Genomic DNA, 21,955 nt, shown 5'->3' on the forward strand with positions numbered 1-21,955 from the left:
AGTTTTGTGTTTTTACACATTACTGAATACGTTGTTGTATTTATCATGTAAGAGAGTCAATTACAACACTTATGAATAAGCATAATATAATATATATGTGATTTTAACTTTTAAATAGGTGTTTTTCATTGTATTCTGCTGACCAAAAGTATTGGCACCCCTGCAATTCTGTCAGATAATGCTCAATTTCTCCCTGAAAATGGTTGCAATTACAAATGCTTTGGTAGTAATGTCTTCAATTATTTTGCTTGCAATGAAAAACACAAAAGAGAATGGGGGGGGGGGGGGGGATCATAAATCATTATCATTTTACAGAAAACTTCAAAAATGGGCCAGACAAAACTATTGGCACCCTCAGCCTAATACTTGGTAGCATGACATTTAGACAAAATAACTGAACAACCGCTTCTGGTATCCATCAATGAGTTTCTTACAATGCTCTGCTGGAATTTTAGACCATTCTTCTTTGGCTAACTGCTCCAGGTCTCTGAGATTTGAAGGGTGCCTTCTCTAAACTGCCATTTTCAGATCTCTCCACAGGTGTTCTATGGGATTCAGGTCTGGACTCATTGCTGGCCACTTTAGAAGTCTTCAGTGCTTTCTCTCAACCATTTTACCGTGCCCAGTTGGTGCTTTATATTGGAAGTAAATGTGTGGTATTCGTATGGTCATATTTTAATATTAAAAACATTTAATAGATAGTTCAATATAACACTGAAAATTTAAATCTGAATTTTTATTTTTATTTTTTTTTAACTTTAGTAATTTATGGCGCAACTTATCACTGTTTATTTTCCCCAATGCCACAATTTACCCCACACCAGGGGCAAGTTGCGCTATAAGACCTTTTTTTGCTAATGCTATGTTGAAGACGCTGTTGAATTACGACCCAAAGTGATGCGCCCTTTTCTAAACTCAATGTACATATTTCATTTGGGGGCATAACATGGATACTCTTGCCTAAAGACATACGTGAAAACTGGAACAGCCCTACTTTAAAATAGCAATATCTTTACCGATTTTGAATTACGATAAAAGAAGGCAACAGACATTATGATCAGTGCTCTAGCCAAATTTAAAAGTAAAATAAATGGTCACAAATTGTATTCCCAGCACTGAACCTTTACAATTTCCATTATCCTTAATCAGAACAGACAATTTACTGTAGAACTAGTCAAATGAATGAAAAAAGTAAATAAAAGTAATTCAAAAAATTATATTCCCATCACTCAGCCTTTCCAAATTTCATTATTATCCTTTATCAAAGTAAACAAAAAGAGAAAAAAAAGAAGAACACAGTACTGGTTGTATAAAACAACCCAAGAAAATGAAGGTATGTTCAGAGGCAAAATAAAGGACCACAAATTGTATCCCCAATCATTCGGAATTGCATTATATGATTGTTTATCAAAGCAAAAAATGATAGCTTTTTTGGATTAAGTTATGAGGTCGACAGAATTACGTCCCTTTGCTTTGCTATGCTTGAGCAGCCACGAATGTATTTTCAATGTGGCCCAAAACCTTTATGGATTGCTTTCAAACTCAAGGTAATTTCATCCATTATTGTCCAGTAGAAAAGCAAAAAAGGTTACCGATTTCAAATGAAGACCAAGACACTTGCAAAAAAAAAAAAAAAATCTCTTTTACGTCACTGAAGCAGCCGGGCGCCGAGTTTCACCTTTAAAAATGTTCATCGTCCACCTTTATCAAAGCAATACATTTACTGATTTTAAATAATGGCACAAGATGATGTAGATGAGCGCAAATGTCAAATCCCTACACGCTCCCTTACAGTGCTCAAACAAGAAGTAACAAATTTTATTCTAGGCGCTCTGCCAGGGCCCGATTTTCAACCTTAGAAATTTAATTTAAACTCCACTGATTTTACCTAATGGAAGTAGACATTATAAAATACGTAAAGTCAAATGTCAAACTAGCACGCATTCTTAAACAGGACTCCAGCTGCCAAAAATAATACTTTTAAGGATGTAACCAGCACATTCTGTGTATTTTTAGCTTCCTTATCTGAATGAGGGGGTTGACTCACTAGTGTCAGTGGTGTCATACTGGGAGTCTTTCTGGAGCTCGTAGATGTCCACCTCCACTCGAGCTCGGGCCGGGCCCTCCATTAGGCTGTTGATGTTTTCCCTGGCCAACGACAGCGCCAGACGCTCGCCGCGCCCACACACGGACTGGTCGTCCAAGATGGCCGCTAGAGCCAGGAAGAGAGAGATAGAGAAAGGAAGAAAGTAAGGATTGCTGAAGGACAGCTTCATGCAGAATAATGTAAAATACACAATATGGAATAAATAAAATACCCAATATCATAATATAAATGATTAGATAAATTAAAATGTAAATAAGGAACATAATAAAAATGTGAATATATAGACACGTTTCCTGAGCGAAATAGAAAATGTATTATTATTATTATCATTGTCATGCTGAAAGACCCAGCCACGTCTCATCTTCAATGCCCTTGTTGATGGAAGGAGATTTTCACTCAAAATCTCTCGATACATGGCCCCATTCATTCTTTCCTTTACACAGATCAGTCGTCCTGGTCCCTTTGCAGAAAAACAGCCCCAAAGCATGATGTTTCCACCCCCATGCTTCACAGTGGGTATGCAATGCAATGCATCCATGCAATTCAGTATTCTTTCTCCTCTAAACACGAGAACCTGTGTTTTTACCAAAAAGTTCTATTTTGGTTTCATCTGACCATAACACATTCTCCCAGTCCTCTCCTGGATCATCCAAATGCTCTCCAGCGAAACTCAGACGGGCCTGGACGTGTACTTTCTTCAGCAGGGGGACACGTCTGGCAGCGTAGGATTTGAGTCCCTGGTGGCGTATTGTTTTACTGATAGTAGCCTTTGTTACTGTGGTCCCAGCTCTCTGTAGGTCATTCACTAGGTCCCCCCCGTGTGGTTCTGGGATTTTTGCTCACCGTTCTTGTTATTATTTTGACGCCATGGGGTGAGATCTTGCATGGAGCCCCAGATGGAGGGTGATTATAAGTGGTCTTGTATGTCTTCCATTTTCTAATAATTGCTCCCACTGCTGATTTCTTTACACCAAGCGTTTTACCTATTACAGATTCAGTCTTCCCAGCCTGGTGCAGGTCTACAATTTTGTCTTTGGTGTCCTTCGACAGCTCTTTGGTCGTGGCCATCGTGGAGTTTGGAGTGTGACTGACTGAGTTTGTGGACAAGTGTCTTTTATACCGATAATGAGTTAAAACAGGTGCCATCAATACAGGTAATGAGTGGAACCTCGTTAGACCTTGTTAGAAGAAGTTAGACCTCTTTGACAGCCAGAAATCTTGCTTGTTTGTAGGTGACCAAATACTTATTTTCCACTCTAATTTGGAAATAAATTCTTTACAAATCAAACAATGTGGTTTTTTGTTTTCCCACATTCTGTCTCTCATGGTTGAGGTTTACTGATATTGACAATTACAGGCCTCTCTAATCTTTCAAGTAGGAGAACTTGCACAATTGGTGGTTGACTAAATACTTATTTGCCCCACTGTAGATGAGGCTCTAGGACTTTCTGTTTAGTGCGTTTGTTCTCATCACTTCGTTGATCGTTCATGTACAAATTTCTAACAATCTGTGCAGCAAGTGTTAACTTGAGGTGTAGATTGATATGTCAGCCAGTTGAGTGACCAAAATGAGGCAAAATAACAAATTATATTACAGTTGCCGAATGCAGAAGGGCTAACACGAATTTGTAGTTACAAGGAAATACTGCAAGGTATTTGTCATCCGGTTAGATTATAGTTATGGTATTAGAACCTCATCACACATGCACATATAAACTCAAATAGTATGTCATCCTTTTTTATTGCAGATATTGATCACAATAAAACATTTGGACAACATGATTCCATTTGATGTTTTATTTAAAACGATGTGTGCATGTGCAAAACAGGTAAATAAATCACAATTTATAAAATTATTAGAAAAATATTAACGAAGGTGGAGCATAAGTCGAGCCTTCCGTCATCAAAGTAGAATGCACGTAGTATCGATATATGTCTATCGACGTACTCTAAGTGTTGTTGTGAGGCACATCAATTTGTCTTCCCTTGCCTAACAGTGTTTTCCATCTGTAAACAAACGAACAAAAAACTTGTAACTTGCATTTATGCGTTTACATAATTGTGCCATCTTGCACGTACTGATTAGCAACAGGCTAGCAGCAGTTAGCATATGTTGCAGCCACAACAGTACAGTAGTTGTAGTATATAATATTAAACATCATCATAATTATAATCATCATCATAATAACAATATCAAAGACAACAAGTCGTCTCAAGATTTTAGCTTTAGTATTTTTGGAGCACTGGACACATGAAAATGCAGGGATTGGAAGAACATACCTTCCATATAACATAGCGGCAACATGGCTACATAAACACCCGACATCTGTGGTGGCCCAGGCTTGGTTCCACATCTGCCTTCATGAACATGTTGCCCTCCCTTGTCGTGATGATGGTTAATAGATGCGGTATTTCCAAATTGTCATTTTTGAGGGATTTTGACGAGTAGGCCTAATGCCACTCCATTTCCACTATTGTTTTGATTAGAGAAAGCGTAAAAAGAAAGTCGCGAGCAGAAATGCGGAAGTACCTCGGAAACTTCTATAGACATCTACAGTGCCGATCATAGTAAGTATTCACCCCCTTGGATGTCTTCTTTTTTTAATGCATACATAAATCAATCATGGTCAAATGGCATTTTAACACAAAAAATTGTTAGAAAAAAACTTTTTTTTGAACGTCAAAGTGAAAACTGATTTCTACAGAATAATGACAATGAAATAAAAATATATAAACGAAAATAATTGTTTGCATAATTATTAATCACCCACTTCAAGTCAGTATTTCGTAGATGCACCTTTGACTGCAATAACAGTAGTAGTAGTAGTAGTAGTAGAGTCTGTGTGGATAAGTCTTAATCAGTCTTGTACTGTACATCAGCTCAATGCAATTTTGCTCCATTCTTCTTTACAAAACTGTGCAAGCTCTGTGCGCGGGTATCAGGCATGAACAGCCCTTTTCAAGTCCAGCCACAAATTCTTTCTAAGATTGAGATCTAGCCACTCCAGATCATTTACCTGTTTTATTTTTTAACTATTCCTGTGTAGCTATTGCAGTATGCTTTGCATCATTGTCTTGCTGGAAAATAAATCTTCTCCCAAGCAATAGTTTTCTTGCAGACTGAAGAAGATTCCGCCCAATTTTTCGGTGTATTTTGCAGCATTCATTCTACAAGCCTTCCAAGTCTGGCTGCTGAGAAACACTCTCACAGCATGATGCCACCACCACCATGCTTCACAGTGAGGATGGTGTGTTTTTGATGATGTGCAGTGTTCGGTTTACACCAAACAGCATATTATCTGATAGCCAAAAAGCTCCATTTTTGGTCTCATCAGACCAAATAATCTACAACCACTTGAAAAGTTTAGGGTTTTTTGGCCATCACATAAGACGTCATATTTCTGTGATCACGTTGACATTAACAATATTTTTCAAATATTTTTTTTTGTGTGCCAAAAATACCAAAATTGTTTTAACCATGATGTATTTATGAATTCAATAAAAAGGGGAAAACAACCAAGGAGGTGAATAGTTAGATTTGAATCTAGGTTTATGTACACCTAGCTTGGCTAAAAAGAACACGGAGGAAGTCTATGTAGCTTTTGTGGTTGCTGTGATAGCAACGCCCTTTATCCAGGGGCAAAAAAAATGATGGGAGGGTCAGGAAAGCAACATAGAACACACAATAGACCCCACTCACATGACGTCACAACCACGCCATATTGTCCGTCAGCTCGTCGTGTTTACGCATTATCGCTACGTAAATTCCTCCTATTATGGCATGTTTTTCTGCTCGTTAACATTAATAATCAAAATGGTGAAGGCATGTGTGGCGGTTGGTTGCAGTAACAGAGAAGATAGACGGAGAGACTTGAAGTTCTACCGTATTCCGAGAGACCCGGAGAGGAGGGCGAGATGGACTGCTGCAATTCGACGAGAAAACTGGGCACCAAATGATCACCACATACTATGTAGTAGTCATTTTATACCTGGTAAGATGCATTTAATATATATTTAGAGGGTTTTGGGCTGACAACCACAATTAAGATCATTGCGAGGCTAATCGCCGACAACATACATTTTCAAATTCAAGATGTTTATTTCTTCCGCCATCATTATTTTTTGAATAATATTTAGCTGGTACCAAGTGAAAGAAGCTGGCCTCGTCTGCGGATCATCAGTTAAACAGGGTTGTCCAAACTTTTTGCAAAGGGGGCCAGATTTGGTGTGGTAAAAATGTGGGGGGCTACCGTGGCTGATTTACGTAGAACAATATATTTAAACAATTTTCAGCAAGCCCTTCTGTGTGTCACATTTGCTTTATTATTATTTTTTTTAATTCATAATTTCAACAATCTCGCCTTTGTGGCGTTCTCTTTCGACACTCGGGCTCTTGCGAAATACTGCTGCTGTGAAATTAAACTAGCTTCAAGTTGCTATAATTTCTCGCTGCGTATCTTCCTTGTAATGTCGTACATGTCAGCGTGTCTTGTTTGGTAATATCGCGTCACATCGAACTCTTTGAAAACAGTGACTGTCTCTTTGCAAATGAGGCAGACACAGTTGTTGCGTATTGTATTGAAGAAATAGTCCAATATCCACCTATCCTTGAAGCGTCGGCCATCGCAGTGAACTTTTTTTTAATTGATTGTTGCCATTTTAGAAAATTGAAAGTAAAGGGTCACACGGGGTAATGTGCTGCTCTTAAATGTTTTTCAAAGTTTCGTGAGAATAGGCTGAGTTTCTGTGGACAAGATAGTTGTAGATATCCGGGTAGCAGATGTCAGGCAGAGACGACGAAGACAGCGGGTCGAAAAATATCGATTTAGGCATCAAATATGGATCTGGCGAATGGATAGACTGAAGCTTTTCCACATAACGCCTTATATGCAACGCATCCAATGAGTTTACAGCGTCTGAAAGCACCGGGGCTTCCATGAATTGCACTATAAATTGCACGACAAATTGAAACCATTGAGAATACGGCTAAACAATGACGGACAATATGGTGGCCGGATACAGCGACACGTCATTGTGTGACATTGGTGAGTGGGGTCTATAGAATACATAGACTACATGGGGGCCATATGGCCCAGGACAAAGAAAAGGTTGACTAGACAGAAGTTACCCTATCTGGTGACTAATTATAATAAGGAAAGCATAAATGTTAACTGTATGCACAAATGTCTAAGAAATACTGTACTTGGCCGTGTATGTGTAAAAATTTAAAGATGAAACACATTATCTATTAAATATAAGTATAAGCATGTATATAAGAAGTCTGTTTTACCAAATGTTATAACAGCGGTATCTTGACTTATAAGTTAAAATCACGTTGCCTAATTTACCATAATTTTTTTCCCATCAATATGTTACGGACGTGTGAAAAGAGACGTCTTTGTTTTTATTAATAGTGCTAAATCATATTATAAATGAACAAAAAGCATATCAAGAAACTGGTTCTTTAAAGTTAAATTATGTATTGTAGTATTTGTGAGTTTGCCTTTAGAGAGTGTGGTCTAGTAAGTTTTAGAAATATTCGTCTGCATGTGAATGTCTGGGCTTTTGGGTTTTTTATTTTCCATTTTTTAGCCTACATCAGTGTCGTTTTTGTCAACGATGACGACAACGAAAATATTTTGTCAACAAACACTTTTTTTCATGACGGTGACGAGACTCTAACGAGCTAAAAATGTGTTTTGGAAGACTAAAACATAACAAGTCTAATGACAGTTTTCATCTGATGAGATGAGAATGAGACGAAAATGTACAATAGTTTCCGTCACGTGTTATATACACAATATGTGACATTTTATGTGTAGTTAGTAGGAGTGGGAACCTCTTTGTACCTCACGATATGATACGATTAGCGATACAAAGCTCATGATAACAATGATCTGACGATACAACGATTATCGATACATTGGTCAGGAAATCATTCTAGGATATTCTACAAACAACTACCAAAAAGAAAAACAAGCTTCTGCAGTGAATTGGAATGAGTTTATCACTAGTAAATATCCAATCCTGTTGAACTGGGAGGGTAGCCATCCCTTCCACTTCAAACGGATTGAACGTCTAATGGCTGTCAGTGGCAGCCAATGCCAGGCAATGAGGTAATTTTGGGCCATTTAAGGTCATTTACCTGTTGATTTTCAGTTACTTCCTAGTGATTTTGGGGTATTTTATAGGTCACTTCCTGGTTTTTTGTTTTGTTTTGTTTTTTTGGGGGGGATTTACAGAACAGGAAGTGACCTGGGAATCGCCCAATTGAATAGGCAGTGAGTCAAACTCAACAGGAAATGACCTGTAAATGCCCTAAAATTAACAGCAAGTGACCTGCAAATACCCTATATATCACAGAATGACTGCGAATGCTCTGGTTTCGAATCAACGAACGTTCCTAGTCTAAATGGATTGGGCGTCGAGCACCATCAATGCAGCCTTAGTGGTAACTGAGACACTATTATGGTGGAAGATTTTGGTAGCAACTTGTTTGTTCCTTTTTATTTTTTTAGACTTTGACACCTTTTTAAAACGATCTCGATTCTTGGCAGAAGCATATCGATAACCTTCTGGGATACAAAGTATCACGATATATCACCATTTCGATATTTTTTCACACCCCTAGTAGTTAGCCTGCATTGTAGCATTGTCTGGTTGTGTCACTCATGTGACGTGCTGTGCCCCCCCCCCCCCACCCTCCACTCACCAGTGCAGTGTCCTCTCCACTCTCAAGGCTGCACACACATACACGGTAAGATTTGTTTTCTTATCTTGGCCAGAGAAAATATGCAATGTTGCTTTAGCCTGGGAAAAAGCTCTGTGCTGAGTGATCATCATGCATTAAATGTAACTCGTAGCATAGCATAGCATTTGCATTAGGCTAATGCTAACAGCAAGTGTCCTCTTAAACTCTCGGACAAGTTTTTTTCTACATACAGTATAGTTCATGACTTCCAGGTGGGTATAATTAATTGAAAAAAATGTACCGTTTTCCTGCTGAGTGTGTATTATCACCAAGTTGCCGTTGTGCTTGTAGACACTACAATATTTGCTCGACTGTCAATGTTCATTCTAAATAATTGGAAACCTTTATTTTATTTATTTATTTATTTATTTTGGGAGTAAAACTAAAAACTAGATGAAGACAATCACATTTTGAAATGACTAAAATATGACTACGACTAATAAGTATTATTGTCCAAAAGACTAAGACAACAATTAAACGGGCTAAAAACAACACTTGTCTACATTAGCTGTCTGTGGTTGCCTCTCATTTTGATTATTGCATCTACAGTATTAACCATTTATTAACTCATTCACTCCCAGCCATTTTCACCGGATTTTGACTGATTTTACAAGGCCCACAGAAAATTTTGTTCTATTGCTATATAAACATGGAACCCACCAAAAGAAGATTAGACTCTCTTCTTTCAGCAGAAAAATAGTTCATATCTTTTTCTGTTCTTTAGAAATCAGAATTAGAAAATAGCTTAGTTTGAGCAATTTTCCCATTTCTGATGAAAAAAAAACAGAGAAATTGAGCTTTTTTTTTGTTTTGCTTTTGTGACATCCCAAACATCTGAATAATGTTTTCATTCTACAAAATAACAAACAATAAGACAAATAGAGCTTTTGATCGCAAAGTAACAATTGATTTACACATAACTAAACTATTGAACTGTTGAACTATTTGCGCACATAACAACGGGGAAGGCTCTCGGCTGCTCCCGGTTGAATGAGGTGTTTCCCAGTAATCTGATGAGTCAAGATCGATCTCACTTTTTTCATCGTTGGTTTCAACCTCGGGCTCAGGAATAACGCAATGTGAGCTCCGCAGAACGTGTGTGGAACCTGACGCTGTTGTGGCAGTCACCGTCTGTCTCATCAAGATAGATTTTTTTGAATCCTTCTTTGACGATGGTTTAGTTTTCCTTTCAAAACACTCCTCCAGTGTCGTTTGCCTTTTTTCCCCCCCGATCGTTCTCCACATTTTTCTCAAATTCTCACGCCTCTTCACATGATACCTCCAACTTCCATTTCCTGACTATTTTTCTTCACTTCCTTTCTTGGCCCGAGATGAGTTCTTACAAAATGCGCTACTGCCCTCCAGTGGCCAGTTTTATTGCTTTCAAATGAGTTTTGAGCACTGTGCATTGCAGTTTAGGTGCAACAGAACCTAGAGATGCCTCTTGTCAAAAAAAAAAAAAAAAAAAACGTTTTTGGGAGCAAATGAGTTAAACACCTGAAATGCATTGCCATGAGAACATCACAGTTAATGCCAGAACCTTTTAGGTTATATGAATAGGACGCCTATTGCCGTCAGTGGTAGCCAATGAGTTAATTGCTTTCTCACTCTTTCTCTTAATTTCAATCAAGCCAAAGCACAGTTAAAAGTAAAACGTTGTCAGCCGAACAATTAGAGTTGCACACCGTTGTTTATGTAGACTTCTTGTAAATTAATCAGACAACTGTGGGTGGATCGCATGTCTCTTAATTGCAATGCTCCTCATATGCAAGATTTAAAATGCTACACATATTTACAAGTCACTCCAATTATGCGCTGTGAGAGAAGAGTGTGGGGGCGGGTGATGAGGGGCTAGGGAAGCCCACTAGCAATTGGAGTTGTGAAAATTAACAGAGTTGATGATATTTGATTTTAATTTAACCCCACTTGAAACATTAAATGGGCATGTTGTGTGATAATTCAGACAAATGATGGATTTGTAACATGACATCATCTGGTAATTTTCATCTTCATTAAATTATGGCATTGAGGAGTCTTGTTTCTCTAAACATTCCTCCCACCCTGATACTGCGTTCTTCTCAATCAGTGGTCTTAAACTTATGGGCTCTGGACTAATTGAGGCCACGAGGACAATATTTTGCGATTTCCTACTGGAAGTCAAAATGTTTTAGGGCTAGCATGGCTTGAGTTTTATTTTTTTGTTTTTGGTTTTTTTGTAAGAATTGTTGACCTTGGCATTTTAAGTTTATTGATTATATTATCATTATTTGAAGAAAAAAAACTTGCAGTACAAGGCAGCATGGTCCAGTCTCCTGACAGTTTGACATTAGTCACTTGGTTGAAATGTAATTCCAAAGTGACACCAAGCTGAAGGAAAATATAACCTGTCACCCAATCATGTCTTTCTCAAAACCTGCCGTGATGAGAAAGGTTGAAAAGGTGAAACTGAGCGACGGAATGTTTTTTTGATGCGCATGATGGGCATCCTGAAGTAGCTTATACGCAGAGAGAATGCAGTGCAAACAATTACAATGGTACCTCTACTTACGACATTAATTGGTTCTGGAGGTAGTCTCGTAACCTGAAAATTCTGTAAGTACAGACGCCTTTTACACGTAAATGCTCTAATCTGCTCCAAGAACTATAAAACACCACAATGAATGTTATAGAGTGGGGCAAATTAGTATTTAGTCAACCACCAATTGTGCAAGTGGGGTGAATAAGTATTTAGTCAACCACCAATTGTGCAAGTTCTCCTACTTGAAAAGATTAGAGAGGCCTGTAATTGTCGACATGGGTGAACCTCAACCATTAGAGACAATGTGGACAAAAAAAACTGAAAATCTCATTGTTTGATTTTTAAAGAATTTATTTCCAAATTAGAGTGGAAAATAAGTATGTGGTCACCTACAAACAAGCTAGATTTCTGGCTGTCAAAGAGGTCTAATTTCTTCTAACGAGGTCTAACGAGGCTCCACTCATTACCTGTATAAATGGCACGTTTTAACTCATTATCGGTATGAAAGACACTTGTTCACAATCTCAGTCAGTCACACTCCAAACTCCACTATGGCCAAGATCAAAAAGACCAAGACCAAAATTGTAGACCTGCACCAGGCCGGGCAGACTGAATCTGCAATAGGTAAAACGCATGGTGTAAAGAAATTAACTGTGGGAGAAATTATTAGAAAATGGAAGACATTCAAGACCACTGACAATCTCCCTCGATCTGGGGCTCCATGCAAGATCTCACCCCGTGGCGTCAAAATGATAACAAGAACGTTGAGCAAAAATCCCAGAACCACACGGGGGGACCTAGTGAATTACCTACAGAGAGCTGGGACCACAGTAACAAGTAACACAATGCGCCGCCAGGGACTCAAGTCCTGCACTGCCAGACGTGTCCCCCTGCTGAAGAAAGTACACGTCCAGGCCCGTCTGCGGTTCGCTAGAGAGCATTTGGATGATCCAGAAGAGGACTGGGAGAATGTGTTCTGGTCAGATGAAACCAAAATAGAACTTTTTGGTAGAAACACAGGTTCTCGTGTTTGGAGGAGAAAGAATACTGAATTGCATCCGAAGAACACCATACCTACTGTGAAGCATGGGGGTGGAAACATCATGCTTTGGGGCTGTTTTTCTGCAAAGGGATCAGGACGACTGATCTGTGTCAAGGAAAGAATGAATGGGGTCATGTATCGAGATATTTTGAGTGAAAATCTCCTTCCTCCAGCAAGGGCATTGAAGATGAGATGTGGCTGGGTCTTTCAGCATGACAATGATCCCAAACACACAGCCAGGGCAACATAGGAGTGGCTTCGTAAGAAGCATTTCAAGGTCCTGGAGTGGCCTAGCCAGTCTCCAGATCTCAACCCCATAGAAAATCTGTGGAGGGAGTTGAAAGTCCGTGTTGCCCAACAACAGCCCCAAAACATCACTGCTCTAGAGGAGATCTGCATGGAGGAATGGGCCAAAATACCAGCAACAGTGTGTGAAAAGCTTGTGAAGAGTTACAGAAAATGTTTGGCCTCCGTTATTGCCAACAAAGGGTGCATAACAAAGTATTGAGATGAACTTTTGGTATTGACCAAATACTTATTTTCCACCATGATTTTGCAAATAAATTCTTTAAAAATCAAACAATGTGATTTTCTGTTTTTGTTTTTTCCCCACATTCTGTCTCTCACGGTTGAGGTTTACCTATGTTGACAATTACAGGCCTCTCTAATATTTTCAAGTGGGAGAACTTGCACGATTAGTGGTTGACTAAATACTTATTTGCCCCACTGTAGCTTATCTTTCGAGTGAGGCAATGTCCTCTTTCACAACATCGATGTTGCCTATCACCTATCTCCCTCTTCGTGAGACAAAAACGCAAGGTGACCTGTGCCTTAATGTGCTATTTATGTATTGACTCGTGTGTGGGGTTAAAAAAAACCTGTGAATTAAAAAACGCGAGGAGACTTGTGTTCTTTGGCTCAGCCGCCGACTCGCAATAACAACACTGTCGCGCCTCATACTGCGACACCCAAATCGAAATGTCAACTAAATGTCAAATAAAAAAATTTTAAAAAATAAAAGCATAAAATATCCCCGGCCAAAAAATTGCACTTTGTTCTGGTGTTTACCCTAGAGTAAAAATTAGCGAAGATATTTTTTTGCCCAGCAGAAAAAATGCAGGTCCGAAGGGGTTAACAAGAGGGAATATTTTCCCGTTTAGGCGTGTTATAACCTGAAAATTACGTTTTTAGCGATGTTCGTAAGTAGAGGGTACCACTGTACTACATTCGGTGTCATTACTAAGTATGCAAAATAACAGAGGGATGATAGAGAGGACTGTGTCAATGATCTTGTTTTCATATTTTTCGTGAAATATGTTAGTCTGGAGCCCTTTTGTATATTTCAGAATGCTCTCAATCTTGTCTCCTGCTTGAACTTTGTTTTTCTCTTTCCTAGTGAGTTGCTTCAGGCACTGATCCGTTCCCCCGACCAGATTTAGGAATGATACTGATCGCCTGAAATAGCAGCGGGGACCTGAAGTAACTCTTCTCTTCTCCTGTTTGCGCTGACATTTTGCAAGGGTGATTACACAAGGGTCGTTTAAACACTTGCTGGTATTTTTTTAATGCTGATTCAGAAAAGGAAGCTGTCATATTATCTCTCTCGAACAAGTCCATCACAAAAGTGACTTTTACTCTTGTGGGATTGCCGGTAGATACAGTGGGGCAAATAAGTATTTAGTCAACCAACAATTGTGCAAGTTCTCCTACTTGAAAAGATTAGAGAGGCCTGTAATTGTCAACATGGGTAAACCTCAACCATGACAGACAGAATGTGGGGAAAAAAAACAGAAAATCACATTCTTAGATTTATGAATAATTCATTTCCAAATTAGAATGGAAAATAAGTATTTGGTCACCCACATGCAAGCAAGATTTCTGGCTGTCAAAGAGGTCTAACTTCTTCTAACGAGGTCTAACGAGGCTCCACTCGTTACCTGTATTAATGGCACCTGTTTTAACTCATTATCGGTATAAAAGACACTTGTCCACAATCTCAGTCAGTCACACTCCAAACTCCACTTTGGCCAAGACCAAAGAGCTGTCGAAGGACACCAGAGACAAAATTGTCGACCTGCACCAGGCCGGGAAGACTAAATCTGCAATAGGTAAAACGCTTGGTGTAAAGAAATCAACCGTGGGAGCAATTATTAGAAAATGGAAGACATACAAAACCACTGATAATCTCCCTCGATCTGGCACTCCATGCAAGATCTCACCCCGTGGCGTCGAAATTGATAACAAGAACGTTAGGCAAAAATCCCAGAACCACACGGGGGGACCTAGTGAATGATCTACAGAGAGCTGGGACCACAGTAACAAAGGCTACTATCAGTAACACAATGCGCAGCCAGGGACTCAAATCCTGCACTGCCAGACGTGTCCCCTGCTGAAGAAAGTACACGTCCAGGCCCGTCTGCTGTTCGCTAAAGCCCATTTGGATGATCCAGAAGAAGACTGGGAGAATGTAATATGGTCAGATGAAACCAAAATAGAACTTTTTGGTAGAAACACAGGTTCTCGTGTTGCATCTGAAGAACACCATACCCACTGTGAAGAATGGGGGTGGAAACATCATGCTTTGGGGCTGTTTTTCTGAAAAGGGACCAGGAGGACTGATCTGTGTAAAGCAGTGCTTCTCAATTATTTTCTGTTATGCCCCCCCAAGGAAGACGTAAATGTTTCGCGCCCCCCCAACTCTGTAAATAGTATAATTTGTCTATAATATTACTATTAAAAGTACGCCTCTGCCTCACATTGTATCCTTTTTTTTTCCTATTAGAGAAAATAACAGAGATCAACTTATAAAGTATAACTTTATTAACATTGTTTTGTTTGTAACAGAAAAGACTTAACGCGCATCAATTTGCCTGAATTAAAAAAAAAAAAAGTCACATCCAAACTGTAAAAATACACTCAAGGTACATTTTTGACCATTTGATACTGAAAAATAAAATCAGTAAATAATAACAAATTCAAATTGATTAGAAACATTAACTCATGAGGACAATATGCCAAAACATTTGATCGAAAAAACAAAACTGAATAGAAGGGGGGGGGGGGGGGGGGGAGTGTCTTTGGACAGAAGGACAGTTTTATTTTCGCTGCTCGCTGCTCCCAGTATCACCTCCAGTTTGCAATGATGTGGGGTTATTTTGCACTGAGCATGCTAACAGTGCTCACTGGTTTACTGATATAACACTGACAAAGCGGGACGATTGTTGGCAATATTCGGCACATTTTCACTGAAAAACAACCAAGCGGCTTATCAATGAGATTGGGGTTGATTTGGCTTCCGACTGTCCGCTATAATCATTTTTAGACACAGTAAACAGTGGTCTTTCCTCATCTACCACTGTATTAAATGTCAAAGCCAAAAGGCAAACGGTCCGAAAAAAGCGCATTCTCGGCAGCCGAGGGAGAACCGTGGGTGAGGGCGGTCGTCGTGACGATCCCAAGCCGAAAATGGCACCTCTCGGGCGGACACGTGAGAGCCAGAGAAGACAGTGGGTCGCTGCGTGAGTCCGGCCGGAAAACGGCTTTTGAACACGGCGCACAGCTCTCCAGCTCTTCATGAGTCTCTTCTGTGTGCTCTTGCTTACTTCAAAAATACTGCGCGCACTTTGAAAATGAGAGTGCCACTGCCACCCACTGAGTGGATCTGCAAGTACACTTTATTCTAGGTACGGACAAAAGAAAAAAAAGCATGTTCCCCGAGGTCACACGCGCCACCCCTGGCATCGCTCTGCGCCCCCCTGGGGGGGGCGCACCCCACTATTTGGGAAGTACTGGTGTAAAGGAAAGAATGAATGGGGCCATGTATCGAGAGATTTTAAGTGAAAATCTCCTTCCATCAGGAAGGGCATTGAAGATGACACGAGCTGGGTCTTTCAGCATGACAATGATCCCAAACACACAGCCAGGGCAACAAAGGAGTGGCTTCGTAAGAAGCATTTCGAGGTCCAGGAGTGGCCTAGTCAATCTCCAGATCTCAACCCCATAGAAAATCTGTGGAGGGATTTGAAAGTCTGTGTTGCCCAACTACAGCCCCAAAACATCACTGCTCTAGAGGAGATCTGCATGGTAGAATGGGCCAAAATACCAGCAACAGTTTGTGAAAAGCTTGTGAAGAGTTACAGATAACGTTTGGCCTCCGTTATTGCCAACAAACGGTACATAACAAATTATTGAGATGAACTTTTGGTATTGACCAAATACTTATTTTCCACCATGATTTGCAAATAAATTCTTTAAAAATCAAACAATGTGATTTTCTGTTTTTTTTTTTTTTCGACATTCTGTCTCTCATGGTTTAGGTTTACCCAGGTTGACAATTACAGGCCTCTGTAATATTTTCAAGTGGGAGAACTTGCACAATTAGTGGTTGACTAAATATTTATTTGCCCCACTGTATTTTGGACAGTGTGAAATCTTATTTGAGACCTCAAAAGGCAGTATTTAAGTTAGTCATTTGTAATTAGCGGATCTATTTGCAAGTCAAACTGCAATATTGAATTGTTTTGATTTTACAGCGCTCTAGCAGCCAAAAATGCCATTCTCAGCCCTCTGCCAGGGTCTGACTTCTAACTTTCTAAATGTTTTTATTGTTCTTTATTTAAACGAATAAAAATTTACAGATTTCAAATAAAGACACAAGATGATGCAGTATAGATAAAGTCAAAAGTGAAATGATTACACGCCGCTTTACGGGACTTGAGCAGCCACAAATTTCATTCTCAGCGCTCTGCCAGAAGGTTTCACCATTACAATTTCATTGCTGTCTTTTATCAAAGCAAAAACATAGCTGAGTTTATTGACAAAGTCAGGTCAACGCTAAACAGCACTATTCTCAGTATTTTTCCTCGAAACATTTGTCGATGAATGTTTACGAGGAAAGTTGCGGGATTGCTGAATACAAGAACTGATTTTAGGTTACGTTCAAGATGAAATAATTACATACCTCATTTCAGCAGTCGATAAGCCACTATAGTATATACTGAGAATTCAGACAGGCTTTCATTTTCAACCTAACAATTTTTAAAATTGCTTTGTCAAAGCACAAATCATACAGTGAGAATAAAGGATTCTATTCTATAATTCTATAAATTGATGTATGGTAGATTAATTCTAAGATGAACACTTATATTTCCTTTTCATGCATTTTTGCAGCAGAAAGAAGAGCTTTGCAAGGACATACATTTCAGCTCTTCTTTAATTAAAAAACAACATTATTGATTATTATTTTAAGATACATACACTACATGAATACATCATAAAAATAAATCTTTTTTTTTTTTTTCAGTTTCATACATAATGTATATGGCAGAAAACAGACAATACTGAAAAAGCAGTTCCTGCTCTTGCACCCCTCTTTAAAATAAACTGCTGTATTTTAAACCAAAATAACTGTTGTGTTTGATAGAACAATATGTCTATATACTACCATAGCAGATTCATAGTGCATTAAGCCCCCAAACTATTTTTTATTTGTCCGTATTGCCCTGGAGACCCCCATTTACAGATGTCACGCAACCACTTTTGTTTCAACCCAGCCATAAAAAGAAGATAATTATGTATATTTACTATTCAAAATGTCTGTCATTTTTAGCCTAGAATTTAAGGAGATAGTACCTTTTCTCGTAGGCACCGTCTAATTGGTTGTATTACTCTAACACACCCAATATAAAATAAATAGCACTTGTACCATAGTTTAAGGAAAACAAGCAAAATATAGGGCATAAATATACACGACGCCATCTTATCAAGGTATCCCAACGTGTGCGTCATGACCAAGATTGACGCACCAACTCTCGCAATCAGTTCTAACGGACAGTCCAGGACAAATGGCGGGGCATTCTGTCCTAACACAAGGAGCACCGGAGAACGCCTGATATCCAACTGATAACACGACTGACAAGACTCCAAAAGCCCCTTTGACGCTGAGGGGGCGAAACCCACAACCCTCGTTGCCCGGACAACAGTAACTCCCGAATCCTCCTGCCCAATCCACAAACAAAAAATAATCCCAAACACACCCTTCTTCCTGCACACGGCTCACTCCACGAGAGCCTTCAAAAGACTTGATGTTAAACTACCCGTTGTCATTTTTCTCGGGAATTTTATGATAGGATGACCTTGCCTTCACGCCTGAGTGTTTCTGTTCCGCCTTGCCATTTATTGATCTCTGTCGAACCGAATAAATTGTCAACTTGTTTTCAGCGAGCCTTCTTTAAACCTTTCAAAATTGAGTCAGTACAAGAGGATAAGACTAACGTGAACGCCCGGAGTTTGCCCTTCTGGCCGGATTGCTGGTCTGGCTAGAGGGGCGGCTTCCTTCAGAATCATTAATTGATATCTAATATTTAGCTAAAAAAAAAAAAAAAAACCTTTAAAAAAATTATTCACTCGCATATTTTAACCTTTTAAACAATTTACATCACAATGAAAAAAAAATGGTGTCTGTAAGTCAGATATCTACCTCATAACAATCTCTAAATTTTATTTTTTTTTTGTTACTGTCACATTTTCTCCGATATGTTAGATGATAAATAAGCAGTCCAAACAAAGAAAAATTGGAAAGAAAAAAAGCTTAAAAGGGTAAATTTATGAAAAAGAAAATCTCGACCCCTCCTTGATGTCTGCGATTTCTGCACCGCGACCCTTGTTATATTATCATGTTTCACCCATAAAATCCCCCCAAAATCCGGCTTTGGCCATTCACAGCTGTGTCTTGACACTCGGTGGTACATGCTACATGGAGTTTTTGGATTGAAACAAGGTGAGTACGTGATAATATCTCGTTAAAATCATGGCGTCTTTATTTATGCTCTTTCATGCTCTCACCTCCAGTTAGGGTTTCGCTGCTATTTTTCTTCCCCCAGAAAATTAAGATTTTAAGCTTTCCAATGATGTATCACACATGCATATCGGACAATTTTGAAATTTGGCCAAATTGGGGGTCTCAGAGCGGAACTTCAAGTCACCTGAGTGTTTTCCGCCATATATTATAGTATATATTAATTCATCTTTTGAACCGCTTATCCTAACTAATCACATCAGGTCATTTGGGGACAGTTGGTGGGGGTGGCCTAATCATATCAGGCCATTTGGGGATTTTGGGAGGGCGTGGCCCGTCATATATGGTCATTTGGGGACATTTGGGGGGCGTGACCTAGTCATATAGGTCATTTGGGGACGTTTGGGGGCGTGGCCTAGTCATATCAGGTCATTTGGGAACATTTGGGGGCGTGGCCTAGTCATATCAGGACATTTGGGAAGATGTGGGGGCGTGGCCTGGTCATATATGGTCATTTGGGAACATTTCGGGGGTGTGGCCTAGTCATATCAGGTCATTTGGGAACATTTGGGGTCGTGGCCTAGTCATATCAGGACATTTGGGAAGATTTGGGGGCGTGGCCTGGTCATATATGGTCATTTGGGAACATTTCGGGGGTGTGGCCTAGTGATATTAGGTCATTTGCTATCCTAACAAGGGTCGTGGGGGTGCTGGGGGTGCTACCCTATCTCCTCGGGTAGGAGGCAGAAATTCTGGCATTACGGGGTTAACACATTAGTTCAAAAATATAAGTCGGAAACTCACCCATGCGAACAGCGGAGAGTACAGGTGTTTGACAAAGTGAGCGTGGTGGCATGTTGGCTAGCAGGAGGAAGAACAGGAAGTGTATTGACAGCAGCAGTGCTGGCAGAGCCGGCATCTTCTACTGCTCCTCATGGAGAACGGTCTGCTGGCTGCCTGTTCCACCACCTGCAAAAATGGAGGGAATACCACATGTTAATGAAGAACCAACTACATTTTTTTTAGTCCGATCATATTTCAGCAAATATTCAGATCATATTTTTATGTGCTGCAATGGAATGCCCAGGGCCTTCAGACTCAGTGTTGCCAATGCCAAATGGAGATAATAGAAATACCAATTCCTTTTTACCAATCTCAACCATTCAGGTGTCAGATTGAATCAGCAGGTCCTTCTCAGCAGGGCCAGTTTGGGTGGCATGTGACATTGGGGATGCTGCTTCCGGTCTTTGTGTTTTATTGTTGTTCTGCATTCAATAAACTTCTGAATGCTTCAAGCGGTACAGTTACTAAAAAACAGATCTCTAAAACATATTTACCACTACACAGGATGAAAAACCTGACCATTACATACATCAAGCTCAGGTGGGAGAGGGAGGCGGGACTAAAACTTTCCAATGAGGAGTGGTTAAAAATACGCAAAACAGAGGCAACTCCATCTAACTCTGACTATGGCATGATTTCACATGGAAGAATACCGGTACTATGTGTTTTTTTATTACACCAAGAGTAACGGAACTCCAAAGCAAAAACTCTGAACATGGTTAATGTTGGAGAGAATGTGGATGTTTTCACCTGTGGGCCACTTCCATATCTTCTGGAAGAGCCCCAAGATCTCCTCTTTCTGGAGAAATGTAGCAATGGTTGCTGAGAACATTTTGTGTTTAAATTAGAAGCAAGCTTTAATTTGTTTTATTTGGGTAATATTGCAAATGGACTGACAAAACGAGACAGGTACCTCATACAGATACTGCAAGTTGCATGCAAGAAAACAATAACTCAAAAGTGGTTAAAGGAAACAAACACCACCTACTGTCACTGAATGGATCGACACAGGACAGTCCCTGACAAAAGTCTTGTCGCTTATCCATTTTGTAGAAACAATTGCTCATAACCTGACTTTAAATTTTTCAATTGGTTTCAGAAATGGCTCATATGAAAGCTAAGAACCTCCCAAATTATGTTGAATGTACAAAAATATATTTGTTTCACAGAAAAAAAGATTAATCATTTAATGAAGATATAAAGGTCCAATTTTGGCACGACAAAAATGTTGTCGCCTACAGAAAGTAGTGTGAACATTGAACAAAAAATATACTTCAAATAAAAAAATATGTTACATAACATAAGCTAATTAAGTAGTGGTGCTGAGAGATCCAAATTTAATAATTTGTATGACTTCCATGGGCTTGAAGGACTGCATCCATGCGGTTCGGCAAGGACTCATACAATTTATTGATGAAGTCATCAGGAACATCAAAGAAAGCAGTCTTGCATGCCTCCCAGAGTTCATCAACATTCTTGGGTTTCGTTGTCCATGCTTCCTCTTTCATCCTGTTCATATCTGGTGACTGGGCTGGCCAGTCCTGGAGGATCTTGATCTTCTTTGCCTTGAGGAACTTTGAGGTAGGGATTGAAGTATGCGATGGAGCACCATCGAGCTGCAGAATTTGTCTCTTTTTATGGTTAGGAATGTAAGAGGCAGCTAAGATTTGTTGATATTTCAGACTATTTATGTTGCCTTCCACTCTGCAGATCTCTCGCACATCCCCATACTGGATGTAATCCCAGACCATGATTTTGCCACCAACAAACTTCACTGTTTTCTGAGTGAATCTCAGATCCATGCGGGCTCCAGTAGGTCTCCTGCAATATTTGCGACGACTGTGGTGTAATTATGGAAGATTCATCTGAAAAATCCACCTTTTGCCACAAAACAGTGT

The 21,955-nt window shown here is 39.5% G+C and overlaps 1 protein-coding gene across 6 annotated transcripts in view; it reads right to left on the minus strand.

Annotated features, from left to right (window-relative positions):
* The window catches only part of grik5 (glutamate receptor, ionotropic, kainate 5), a 375,404-nt gene that overhangs the window by 120,555 nt on the left and 232,894 nt on the right, over window positions 1-21,955 (minus strand). For all 6 annotated transcript variants that reach the window (XM_057834368.1, XM_057834366.1, XM_057834364.1 and 3 more), the window contains 2 exons: window positions 20,019-20,183; window positions 2,048-2,212 (listed from right to left, as the gene is read on the minus strand). In XM_057834368.1, coding sequence (XP_057690351.1) covers window positions 2,048-2,212; window positions 20,019-20,133 — 280 coding nt within the window. In that variant the 5' untranslated portion in view covers window positions 20,134-20,183. The remainder of the gene's footprint in view (window positions 1-2,047; window positions 2,213-20,018; window positions 20,184-21,955) is intronic.

This window comes from Corythoichthys intestinalis, chromosome 4 (genome assembly GCF_030265065.1).
Source record: "Corythoichthys intestinalis isolate RoL2023-P3 chromosome 4, ASM3026506v1, whole genome shotgun sequence".
Lineage (NCBI taxonomy): Eukaryota > Metazoa > Chordata > Actinopteri > Syngnathiformes > Syngnathidae > Corythoichthys > Corythoichthys intestinalis.